At 41.8% G+C, this 12,574-nt stretch overlaps 1 protein-coding gene and 1 pseudogene across 1 annotated transcript; both read left to right on the plus strand.

Annotated features, from left to right (window-relative positions):
* Positions 1-5,821: 5,821 nt before the first annotated feature.
* On the plus strand, positions 5,822-6,582 carry LOC116502417 (zinc finger protein 2-like). The gene is made up of 2 exons (XM_032208312.1): positions 5,822-5,843; positions 5,974-6,582. Exons 1-2 carry the CDS (start codon positions 5,822-5,824, stop codon positions 6,495-6,497), a joined length of 546 nt encoding a protein of 181 aa, XP_032064203.1. The 3' UTR covers positions 6,498-6,582.
* A 549-nt stretch (positions 6,583-7,131) lies between these two features.
* LOC116502418 lies at positions 7,132-8,592 on the plus strand (annotated as a pseudogene).
* Positions 8,593-12,574: the final 3,982 nt, after the last annotated feature.

The raw sequence follows: 12,574 nt of genomic DNA on the forward strand, positions 1-12,574 counted from the left end.
GTTACCGCCACTACCTGATAATATAATGCTCAATTTGGTAATCCAAAACCTCCTCTAATTTTTGCATCATTAATAGTCTTAAATTAATTCTTGCTTTTTTCCCTTACCAGTATATTTTATTATTGATTTATATTATATTAAATAGTCTTCAAAATATTTTTTTCTCCCAATCTTATCGGAATTGTCAGAAATAAATATAATAACCTTGGTAGTATATTCATCTTAATTGTAGCTATCTTCTCTATGACCGATAGTTGCAAGCTTTTCCATTTTTCCAAGTCTATTTAATTGTTGTATCAACTTTATAATAATTATCTTCCTTTATCGTTACACATCTCGCTGTAATTGAATTCCTAAATATTTTACTTTCTTTGTGATCTGGATATCTAATCTGTCATTAATTATCTTTTTGCTTTTCCGTAATATTCTTCAATACAATCTTAGTTTTTTTTCTTTGTTTATTTTCAGACCTGCCACTTCACCATACTCTTCTATTCTTTTTAACAATTTTGGCCCCATTTCTTGTGGATCTTCTAAAATAAAAACCAAATCCTCTGCAAACGCCTTTAATTTATTTTCTTCCTTCGTTCTTTCCATACCTCTTATCTCCTTATCCTTTCTAATATTTCTGTTTAATACTTCCAGTGTCAGTCCTGGGCCAGTCCTGGAGTCTGGGGAAGGCTCTGATGAGGGCTCTGTGTTGGAGGCAGAGAGGGGCCAGAGCTGTATTGCCAGGTATCAGCTGCCTTCAGAGTCAGACATCAGTGAGGGAAAGAAATAGGTGGAGCCTGTTCCCAGCATGTGCATGTGCAGAGTTGCCAGACAAAGGGAACAGCTAAAGATCGAGATCGACTTGGGAGTAAGGCCACAGGTGGACGATGAATAGTCACTTCCCAGAGGAAATAAAAGAGGATTGAAAGGGTTAGGGTCCGCCCAACTACTCTCTTCAATATTTATTTCTTGTATATTGTGTATTAGCTCACTTGACATCCACATATATATTCTGGACCAAGACATATTTCTATTTGAGTAAAACATGAATTGATCTTTCTTAGGGTAAATTCTTTGATAGGCATCTTGAATACCTAATTCTGCCACCATTTTTTTAAAAAGCAGTTTTTGGGAGAGTTTTCCCTCACTTTTTTGTTTATTTTGCTTTATAGTCCAAGTCTGCATTTACAATTGCATTAAAATCTCTTACAATACATAAGTGTTCATGTTCCAGTTCTATTATTTTCTTCTGAAGTTTAACCTAGAACTCCTCTTGGTTATGTTTGGTTTGCATATATTACCACTAAGAATATTCTTTATGGTTCATTGTTAACTCCACCATTAAAATCCTCTCTTCCTCATCCACAATATTTGTTTGGCCTTTATTGTCTCTTTAATATAAGTGCTACCCTCTCTACTGTTATACTCAAGTATAAGCTGAGTTTTTCAGCCCACTTTTTGGGCTGAAAAAAGCCGCCCTCGGCTATACCTCGAGTCAGGTGAAAAATGTGCCCAAAATGGAGGAGAAAAGGGGCGGGGCCATGCCGCTGGGTGACGCTCGTGAATGGCCCGGCCCCCTGTGAGTTTTCCCTCCCTCTGTGTCAGTTTGCCGCGCAGCGCGCACCGCACCATCCCCCCTCCTCACGTTCTAATGTAATGCAGGGCTGTCTTACGATTCCCCTTCCTCCCCCTCCTGCCGCTCTGCAACGATGTCCCACCTCCTCCTTGTTATGGCAAGCAGCCACATAATGATGTCCCAGAGCTAGTTTACTGTTTTTCTTTGAAATAAATATTCAAAAACATTATTGGTATCTATTTTTATTTTTGAAATTTACCGGTAGCTGCTGCATTTCCCACCCTAGACTTATACTCGAGTCAATAACTTTTCCAGTTTTTTGTGGTAAAATTAGGTGCCTCGGCTTATATTCGGGCCGGCCTATACTCGAGTATATACGGTACTTTGTTGTAAGAGGGAAGCATATAACTTTCCAATTTTCAGGTATTCCAGCATTTTTTATGTTTCTTTTTAATATGTACTTCCTGTATGCAAATTATATCCAGTTTTAATTTTTCTAATTTGTTAAAAGTTCTTTCCCTTTTTATAGCCAAATTCAATTCATCTATGTTGATTGACAATAATTTTATTTCTTCTTCCATGATATTTACTTACAGATGGGTTTTGCTGTCCTAGTCGCTCTTATCTCTCTTGCTTCTTTTGGCCTTATTCCTTCTCTTATTGCTTTTCCTCCTGTTCTCTTGCATCTTCCTTTTGTTGTATCTCTCTTCCCTCAGTGATTTCTTCTTGCCATCTAATCTCTCTTTCCTCTCAGTTTCTCTTCCTCTGGTGGTCTCAAACATTGATCATAAATTGTTCCGCCTTCTCTATTGAATCCAATCTCTGTCTTTGCTCATGCCAAGTCACCAAGATTCTGTCTGGTGTCAACCATCTAAAGTTCACTCCTTTTTGTTTAAACACTTTGTCAAAGACTGGTATGCTCTTCCTAAGTCTCTAACTCTTCTCAGGATTTGTTTCAACACTACGATTTATTTCCCTTTATATTTCAAAGGATCATCTCTCTCGCTCTGCAGGATTGTGGTTTTATTGTTTTCCTCGTAAATCTCACATGGATCTCTCTAGGAAGTTTATTTCTCACCACATATCTAGTGTGCACACTAAATATTTCATTGATACCAGCCAAAAAAATTTCCTTAGGCTCTTCCAGCATCTCTGCCAACAAGTCTGCCATTATCTCCACCAAATTTTCTCCCTTTTCTTCTTCCATGTTCTGAAATCTCAAGTAATAATCTGCTCGATCCAAGGATATTATTGTTTTTTCTTTACTTTGATCTGCTGTTGTGAGTCTATAATCAAACACTCCCATTCTTTTTTCTGTTATTTCAGCTTTCTTTTCTACTTTTTGTATACTTTGTTCATTTTTCTCCATTATTTGTTGTAAATTCTCTAATTTATTTTCTACTTTTTCAATTTTCCCCTCTACTTTTCCTATTCTTTCCTTCAGATCCTCATGGAGGGCTTGGAACGTAGCTTTTAATTCTGTTTGCGCAGCATTAGTCTTTTCTTGTAGAAGCATAGGATCCAATGTTCTCACACCAGAGGGCTGGAGGCCAAAGAAGCGGGCGCTGATGATGATGTGGGCGTTGTTTTTTTCATATTTGCATATTTAAATATCTTGGTATTTGTAATCCACCAGTAATGTAATTAGATTGTAATCCCCGAGGTATTGAAGAGTACTGGGCCTGACAAGAAACCTTTTGTACCCCACTGCTACTCCCTTCATGGGATATGGTACCATTAAGGACTACTTGTTGAGTACGGTCTGTCAGCCAGTTATAAACCCATCTGCCCACGGCCTGTGTCCGAACAGCCAGGTTTTGAGGGCTTTGCGGAGAAAGCCTGGAGGGTGGTGCGGGTCCGACATCTCCCTTCTCAGCCACAGAGAAGGCCCTCCTCCGGGTGGTCACCCAGTCGGCATTGGCCAGTGGATGGAATTCAGAGGAGGCCTAATCTGTGGGATCTAATCGGCTATTGGAGGTAATGGCAGCAGGAGGTCTCTCAAAGTACCCAGGTCCAATACATGAAGGGCTTTATAAGTGACGGACTTAGCACCTTTGAAGCGTATCCGAAGTCCAATAGGCAGCCAGTGCCAGCTCGCGGAGTGTTAGACACAGCTCGTATGTTAGGCTGGGCTTTTATTATCATATTTTCAGTGTTTTCCACTTTTCTTGAGTTGTTTTTCATTCAGGATTTTTATCCATGAAATTTCCACCCTGATGTTGTTAAAATCAGCCTCTTCTAGTTTAAGACCGTTGGTTGGATTATATTCTATTGCTTGTGTTTGCATTCTTTTGAATTCCAGTATGCTGTGGTCACTTTTACCCAAGGTTCCAGCAACTTCAACTCCTTCTATCACTTCTTCTCTATTAATAAGAATTAGGTCCAGTATAGTTTTTCCTGCTAGTACCCTACTCTACCTTTTGCAAAACAAAGTTGTCAGCTAAATTGGTTAGGAATCTGTTCGATCTCCACCTTACTGCTGAGTTTGTCTCCCAGTTGATATCAGCGGCTAGTTAAGTCTCCCATTGCTACTGTGGTATGTTTCCTACATAGAATGTTAATTGATTAGCTAAGAGTTCATCTAATTCTTCTGCTTGGTTTGGTGGCCTGTAGTATACTCCTATAGCAATGTCATTTTTCTTTCCTTTTATATTGGCACATATGGATTCTAGAAGGTTTTTGTCTTTGGTTTGCATATTTCTGTAGAGATGTAGTGATATCTATAATGCTACTCTACCTCCTCTTTTGTTTAGGTCTTTGTTTCTCTCTTGAATAGTTTATAACCCTCTATCAGGATCATAAGCGCAGATGGCGCAGTGGTTAGGGCTGCAGTACTGCAGGCCAATTCAGCTGACTGTTATCTGCAAGTTCAGTGGTTCAAATCTCATCCGGCTCCAGGTTGACTCAGCCTTCCACCCTTCCAAGGTGGGTGAAATGAGGACCAGACTGTGGGGGCGATATGCTGACTCCATGTTGCTAAAATCTGTAAAGCGCTTAGAGAGGGCTGAAAGCCCTATGAAGCGGTATATAAGTCAAATAAATAAATAAATAAATAAATAAATAAATAAATAAATAAATAAATAAATAAATAAATAAATAAATAAATAAATAAATATTACAGTCATGAGCTTCATCCTACCAAGTTTCAGTAATGGCAACTATATCATATCTACCTTCATGTACTAATGCTTCAAGTTCCACCTGATGGTTCCTTAACCTTTCAGCATTAGTGTATGGGGCCGCCCTCTTCTTTTAATGCTCACATACTGCTACCTCTTTCATTTTGTAGACAGAAAAAGACATGGATTTTTCTACATACTATACATATGTTAGACTCAGATAGAGAGGTGTGTTTCTGTATTTTTGGTGAATATATGTGTATCCATGTTCCTATCCTCCGTATTTCCAAGTATCTATATGATTATAACAATTTACACTGCCCTGACAATCTGTGATTTGCACGCGCTTCAACAATAGAATTTCATGATTGTGTGAATATTTGAACTTAGTCTTTATGTGTCAAAATGAATGGCCGTTGTTAATCTAGCAGTTTGGCATGTTTGCTTTTTCATTGTTATGTATACTTTTTTTTCTTGTTTCCACATCTTGCAACAGTATTATAAAGAGTAATTAAAGTACCTCTTTTATGTGCATCTTCTAGGCAAAGGGAATGTCAAGAAGAGCCTTCTGGCCGGCTGAGAATCAGAAGCAGCCTTTAAAAAGGAAAGCGAATCCAGTACATTGGTACACAACGTCTTTTCCATTTCCTCCAGATAACAACAGAACTCTTCTCTTTCCCAGCCAGGAAAGATACAAGACAAATAAAATAGGAAACTAGTTTTTGAACTGATAACAAGCATTCTATGGGAATTCAAGGAAGGGTTACATAAAAAGTTAAAGAGGAACATCAGAAGAAGAGGAAAATCTAGAGGTCTAGATTCCAGACAATAATGCAGGCTGGAACCTTGTGAGGTAATAGCAATAGCATAGCAGTAGACTTATATACCGCTTCATAGGCCTTTCAGGCCTCTCTACGCGGTTTAATGAGAGTCAGCATATTGCCCCCAAAATCTGGGTCCTCATTTACCACCTCGGAGGATGGAAGGCTGAGTCAACCCTGAGCCGGTGAGATTTGAACGCGCCTGCAATGCTGATCTAGCAGTAGCATGCAGTGCCCTGCATTAACCACTGCCGCCACCTTGGCTCTTAAGCGAAACAAACTGCCTTGAACCATTGAAAGAAGATATCACAAATATGGATCAGAGAATCGACATTGGTGAAAAACCATACAAATGCCTCTGAATGTGGCAAAGTCTTTTGCTACACTTCCCAACTTCTTGAGCATAAAACAAACCACTACTCGACGGAAACGCCTACCAGTGCCCACAGTGTGCCAAAATGTTAAGTAAGCATACCACCCTCGGTCATACACCAGAGGACTCACACTGCGGAGAACCATTTGAGTGTCTTGATTTTGGGGGAAAGTTCACTCAGAATTCTGACCTGCTGCATTCACCAAAGGACTCACACTGGGGAGAAATTGTATGAGTGTTTGGATTGTGGGAAATGTTTCAGTAAGAATTCTAACCTGGTGATACACCAGAGGACTCACACAGGAGAGAAACCGTACGAGTGTCCAGATTGTGGGAAAAGCTTTAGTCATAATTCCTACTTGGTTATACACCAGAGAACTCACACTGGGGAGAAACCTTATGAGTGTCCAGATTGTATGAAACGTTTCAATAATAATTCTAACCTTTTAAAACACCAGAGGACTCACACACGAGAGAAACCATATGAGTGTCTATACTGTGGGAAAAGTTTCAGTCAGAATCTCTGGCTGGTGATACCCAGAGGACTCACATGGGCCAAAAAACCATATGAATGTCCAGATTGTTGGAAAAAGTCTTCCAGCACAATTCCAATCTAGTGATACACAGGGACTCACACTGCGTGAGCAACCGTATGAGTGTCCAGATTGTGGGAAAAGTTTCAGTAATAATTCTGATCTTGTGAAGCACCAGAGGATTCACACAGGAGAGAAACCATATGAGTGTCCTATACTGTGGGGGAAAAGTTTCAGTAAGCATCTCCAATCTGCGTGATACACCAGAGGAGCCCCACGGGCGAGAAACCATATGAGTGTCCAGAATGTGGGAAAGTTTCACTAATAATTCTAACTTGTGAAGCACCAGAGGATTCACACAGGAGAAAAACCATATGACTGTCTATTACTGTGGGGAAACGTTTCAGTCAGAACTCTTGCCTGACGATACACCAGAGGACTCACACGGGCGAGAGAAACCATATGAGTGTCTGCGATTGTGGGAAAAGTTTCAGTCAGAACTCTTACCTGGTGATACACCAGAGGACCTCACACAGGCGACTGAAACCATATAAGTGTCCGGATTTGTGGGAAAACTTTCAATACTAATTCTAACCTTGTAAGCACCAGAGGACTCACACAGGAGAGAAACCATATGAGTTGTCAATACTGTGGGAAAAGTTTTATTTGGAAGTCTGATTGCTGATACATCAGAGGATTCACACAGGAGAGAAACCCTATGAGTGTCCGCGATTGTGGGAAAGGTTTCAGTAAGAATTCTAACCTGGTGATACACCAGAGGACTCACACAGGACGAGAAACCGCTACGAGTGTCCAGATTGTGGGCAAAAGCTTTAGTCATAATTTCCTACTTGACCGTTATACACCAGAGAACTCACACTGGGGAGAAACCTTATGAGTGTCCAGATTGTATGAAACGTTTCAATAATAATTCTAACCTTTTAAAACACCAGAGGACTCACACGAGAGAAACCATATGAGTGTCTATACTGTGGGAAAAGTTTCAGTCAGAACTCTTGGCTGGTGATACACCAGAGGACTCACATGGGCAAAAAACCATATGAATGTCCAGATTGTGGAAAAAGTTTCCAGCACAATTCCAATCTAGTGATACACCAGAGGACTCACACTGGTGAGAAAGCGTATGAGTGTCCAGATTGTGGGAAAAGTTTCAGTAATAATTCTGATCTTGTGAAGCACCAGAGGATTCACACAGGAGAGAAACCATATGAGTGTCTATACTGTGGGAAAAGTTTCAGTAAGAATTCCAATCTGGTGATACACCAGAGGAGTCACACGGGCGAGAAACCATATGAGTGTCCAGAATGTGGGAAAAGTTTCAATAATAATTCTAACCTTGTGAAGCACCAGAGGATTCACACAGGAGAAAAACCATATGACTGTCTATACTGTGGGAAACGTTTCAGTCAGAACTCTTGCCTGACGATACACCAGAGGACTCACACGGGCGAGAAACCATATGAGTGTCTGGATTGTGGGAAAAGTTTCAGTCAGAACTCTTACCTGGTGATACACCAGAGGACTCACACAGGCGAGAAACCATATAAGTGTCCGGATTGTGGGAAAACTTTCAATAATAATTCTAACCTTGTTAAGCACCAGAGGACTCACACAGGAGAGAAACCATATGAGTGTCAATACTGTGGGAAAAGTTTTATTTGGAAGTCTGATTTGCTGATACATCAGAGGATTCACACAGGAGAGAAACCCTATGAGTGTCCGGATTGTGGGAAAGGTTTAAGTACTAGGTCTAGCCTTATAAATCATGTAGGTTTACATACAGGGGAGAAACCATTCAAATGTCCAGAGTGTGGACGATGCTTCTCACAAAATTCCTCCCTTGCTGCACATAAGAAAATCCATTTGGTGCAGAAAGTGATGGGTGTAGAGAACAGCTAAATGTCATTTCTAATCTCCATTTTGAAATGTATTTGAGTAGTTAATGTCTTCCTCAATGCTTTTTAGTGATCATGTATTAAACATGATGGAAAAGAGAAAAAATTGGAAAATGTTAGTTTGGTAATAGTTAATGCATGTATCTGGCTATAGGAAGATTTATAGATACAGGGAACCGCGCAGCCGGTGTCAAAATGAAGTCATGAACGCTTACACAAACTTACAATTTTATGTAAATAAATATATTTTATATCTATATTTATAGCAAACAAGATACTCAGGCAAACAGGAACATTATGAGTTAAATCATAGAGCACAAGAAGGGAAACTAGAAGGGAAACTCCTTCATACCCAAAGCAACCAATCACAGCACAGATTGCCTCAAACAGGAGCCAGCACTCTAACCAATCAATTATACTTATGTGTTCTGGCTCATTTTACAACCCCACTGTTCCAGCTCCTAAATTTAAATATCTTAACTAGATATTTAGCAGAAATTGTGCAATTGCTGCAAAAATGGCTTTAGGGGCGTTTCTGGATTTTTGATCAGAAACGATCATAGAACTGCAGCCTGCTAAAGTTTCAGCCTTCTTCAACCAATCTCCAGCTAGCAGAAAATAACTGGGATAATCATAGGAGGGGGACAGAGGAGATACATTTGCTGCAGTGGTGGGTTGCAGGGGGCACGCCCTGGTACAGGTGTACCGGTGCCTGCTGGGAGCACCAGGTACTGTTCTGGTACAGTGCTCTGGACAGTCCACCTGCCTGCTCCATCCATTTCGTATAAAGTTCAGGTATCTCTTATCTTTTCTCTCTATCTGCCCCATCAATACCAAAGAGGGAATCTCCCTGTTCCTCTGCACAGATGTGAGCGAAGTGGAAGGGAATTGTTGGCCTGCATTTCTCTGTGGAATGCACTTCAGGATCTATTTTTAAGAAGGGTTTTCTTCTGGTTAGCCCAGGAGATACAGTTCTCAAACAGGAATGTGTATAACAATTACTTGATAGAAAGAAGGAGGGAAGGCATAATTGTATGAGGTATTCCCCCCATTTTAGTTTATTGCTTATTTTTTTATTGTTTCTGTGTGTTTTGAATATTAGATTAAATTTCCGATTAGAAAAATTTGTGTCAAGCAGAAACACTTTTGTCTGCACATGCATACTACTATTGTTTTCACAATGCTTTCAAAGATTTCTTTGAAAAATTTATTGGTTTTGTTTACCAAATACAGATAGCCTCTTTCCGAGCTCCCTTTCTCTGGGCCCTGATATGTACTCGTAATCCTCGATTTACAACAATTCATTAAGTCACAATGGCACTGAAAAAAGTGACTGATGACCACTTTTCACACTTACAGACTCGTGGCAAATTAACTCATATTAATGATGGTTGCAGTGTTCTGGAGTCATGGGATCCCCTTTTGCAACCTTCTGACAAGTCAACGGGGAACCCAGATTCACTTAACAACTGTGTGACTAACTTAACACCGGCAGTGGTTGACTTAACAACTCTGGCCAGAAAGGTTGCAAAATGGGGCAAAAGACATGTAATAAATGTCTCATTTAATAAATCTCACTTAACTAAGGCAGGACATAAAGCGAGATTTGGACCATAACATGAAACAGGGTCAGACTATAAGACCTCCTGGGGACCCCATCTATCCCTTCTATTTGTTATACATTTACAGAGAAACTCTGGAAATACAAATGTCAGCACCATAATAGAGCTTAACCACAAAAGCCAGTCTGAATTCAGTGCTTCCTGCTTTGCCCTAGACATGAAAGGGAAATACGGTAGAATTCGCTTCTTTGCCTTGCATTAAGGATTAGCCAATAAGAATGCCTTTTAAAATATTTTAAATATTTAGAGAGATTTTGAGGGTGAGCTGAGCCAACTATGCAGAATTCTTTAGATCTCAGCTATCAACACCTGGCGCCCCCAATGTTTTACCCAAGCGACGGGAAATATTCCATGCTGGCATCTTAATCCTCTGGAAAAAGGGAAGGCTGCTCGGAGGAATTCCGCCCCTTAGTGAGATTTAGCTCCTGCAGAATGCAGATAGAAACATATATCTCTCTGGCTAGACAGGTTGGAAGTAACGTGGGTGGATGCTTCAAGGTTTTGTCCCGTATTTCATTCTTCCATTAGTGGGATGAAGCTAGCAATTGTTTAGGTCAGTCTTTCATTTCCTATTTGTACATCATTTCCCCCAAGGGTGCTTTCCTTTGCTTTAGTTCCCACTTCTTGCAAATGACGCAGCTCCGCTCCGGGGGCCATGAGTGCCTTGTCTTGGGAGACTTCAAAGAAAATGCATGGGATAGATGGCCATGGACAAAGCCATTTAAATATGAGCCAGGAGTGTGGCAGCAGCTGCCAAAAAAGCCAACACAGTTCTAGGCTGCTATAAAACAGAGGATAGAATCATGATCATGTGATGTGTTAATACCACTGTATAATCCCTTGGTAAGGCCACACTTGGAATACTGCGTTCAGTTTTGGTCACCACGATGTCGAAAAGATGTGGAGACTCTAGAACAGAGTGCCGAGAAGAGCAACAAAGATGATTAGGGGAGACTAAAACATATGAAGAAACGGTTGCAAGAACTGGATATGTCCAGTTTAATGAAAAAAGGACTAGGGAGACAAGGTAGCAGTGTTCCAATATCTCAGGGGCTGCCACAAAGAAGAGGGAGTCAAACTATTCTCCAGGGCACTGAGTGTAGAACAAAAAGCAATGGGTGGAAACTAATCAAGGAGAGAAGCAACTTAGAACTAAGGAGAAATGTCCTGAATTAATTCCACAATTAATCAGTGGAACAACTTGACCCCAGAAGTTGTGAATGCTCCAACACTGGGAGTCTTAAGGAGATGCTGGATAACGATTTGTCTGAAGTGGTGTAGGGTTTCCTGCCTAAACAGTGGGATTGGTCCCCAACCCCCGGTCCGCGGCCCGGGCCGGGCGTGGAGTACCTGGCACCGGGCCGCGCAGCCATGATCGCTGCAGCTGGGCGCGTGGCTCTTCTGCTGCGCCAGCCGCTCCTCTTCCAGCGCTCGCCCAGCACGCAAAGCTCCCGGCGCAGCGCCACAGCTCCTCGAGGCGCCGGCGGCTTCTCCTGGTTCTGCGTGCGCAGCTTGCGCAGGTCCTGTTGGCCAGGCGGACCCCCTTCCAGCTCCTGCAGCGCCCGCAACCTCGGCTCGTATCGCTCCAGCTCTGCGCGCAGCTCCAGCTCAGCACCAGCGCGTACTCGGAGGCCAACTGCCGCTTCTCGGAGCGCCCGGCCCGGAGGACGCGCGGGGCAGACAGCAGCGCGGCCAGCCGCTGCTTGCGCACTTCCTGCAGCCCTTCGTGCTCGCCAGGAGACTGCTCCAGCAGCGCCTCCAGAGCGGCGCAGTCAGCCCACAGCCCTCCAGCTGCTGCTGCCGCCGGGCCAGCCTCGGGCCTCCAGGCGGCGGAGACGCAGCTCTCAAGTTGCGCGCTCAGCCTCTCCAAGCTCTCCAACTCGTGGCGCAGCGCGTCCCGCTCCAGCTCGCCTTGAGGTGATCTCAAAAAATAAGCTAGGTTGGATATGACTGGGATAAGATTTCCAGATGTTGACTTGGCTCAAGTCACCGGTTCCTTTTTCTTGCTGAATGAAAACTCCTGCATCATGGTTGTATGTAGGATGTATTTAGAAAAATTCAAGATGGGAACCATCTTGATTTTTATGTGATGCAAATAAAAGAATAAATAGGCTTTTAATTTCATAGTCATGGCTATTACCTTGACATTTTCGATGTCACTCTGACACCCCGTGCCCAGATAATTTGGTGAATGGACAGAGAGGCTACCAGCTAGTAGTAGGCTGGCTTGAATGCACTTACTAAGAAAGGATTCACAGTGAATTCAATGAATAACATTTTTGGGTGATCATCAATCTGATGGGAGCTATATATCTATTGCAGCATTTACCTGCAAATTTAAAGGAAGTCTCAGAAAGCGATTGCAATCTATTTGGCATATATTTACAAATTCCATATTGAAATAATGCAACATCTAACATTTTATGATATATAATGAAATATATATGATATAAACAATCATATGTGTCATCGCGAACAACGCCCCCCCCACCCCTGCGCGCGCTCAGCGGCCACGGTAAAATATCACAGGCTTACTGGTCCGCGGCGAGAAAAAGGTTGGGGACCACTGAGAAGACCTCCAAGGTTCCTTCCAATTCTGTTATTCATTCTATTATTCCTATTC

Source organism: Thamnophis elegans, chromosome 2 (genome assembly GCF_009769535.1).
Source record: "Thamnophis elegans isolate rThaEle1 chromosome 2, rThaEle1.pri, whole genome shotgun sequence".
Classification (NCBI taxonomy): domain Eukaryota; kingdom Metazoa; phylum Chordata; class Lepidosauria; order Squamata; family Colubridae; genus Thamnophis; species Thamnophis elegans.

Coding starts and splice junctions, on each gene's coding strand:
- LOC116502417 (XM_032208312.1), top strand. CDS start 5,822: ATGGATCAGAGAATCGACATTG. Junction 5,844..5,973: donor GGATCAGAGAATCGACATTG/GTGAAAAACCAT, acceptor CAAAATGTTAAG/TAAGCATACCACCCTCGGTC.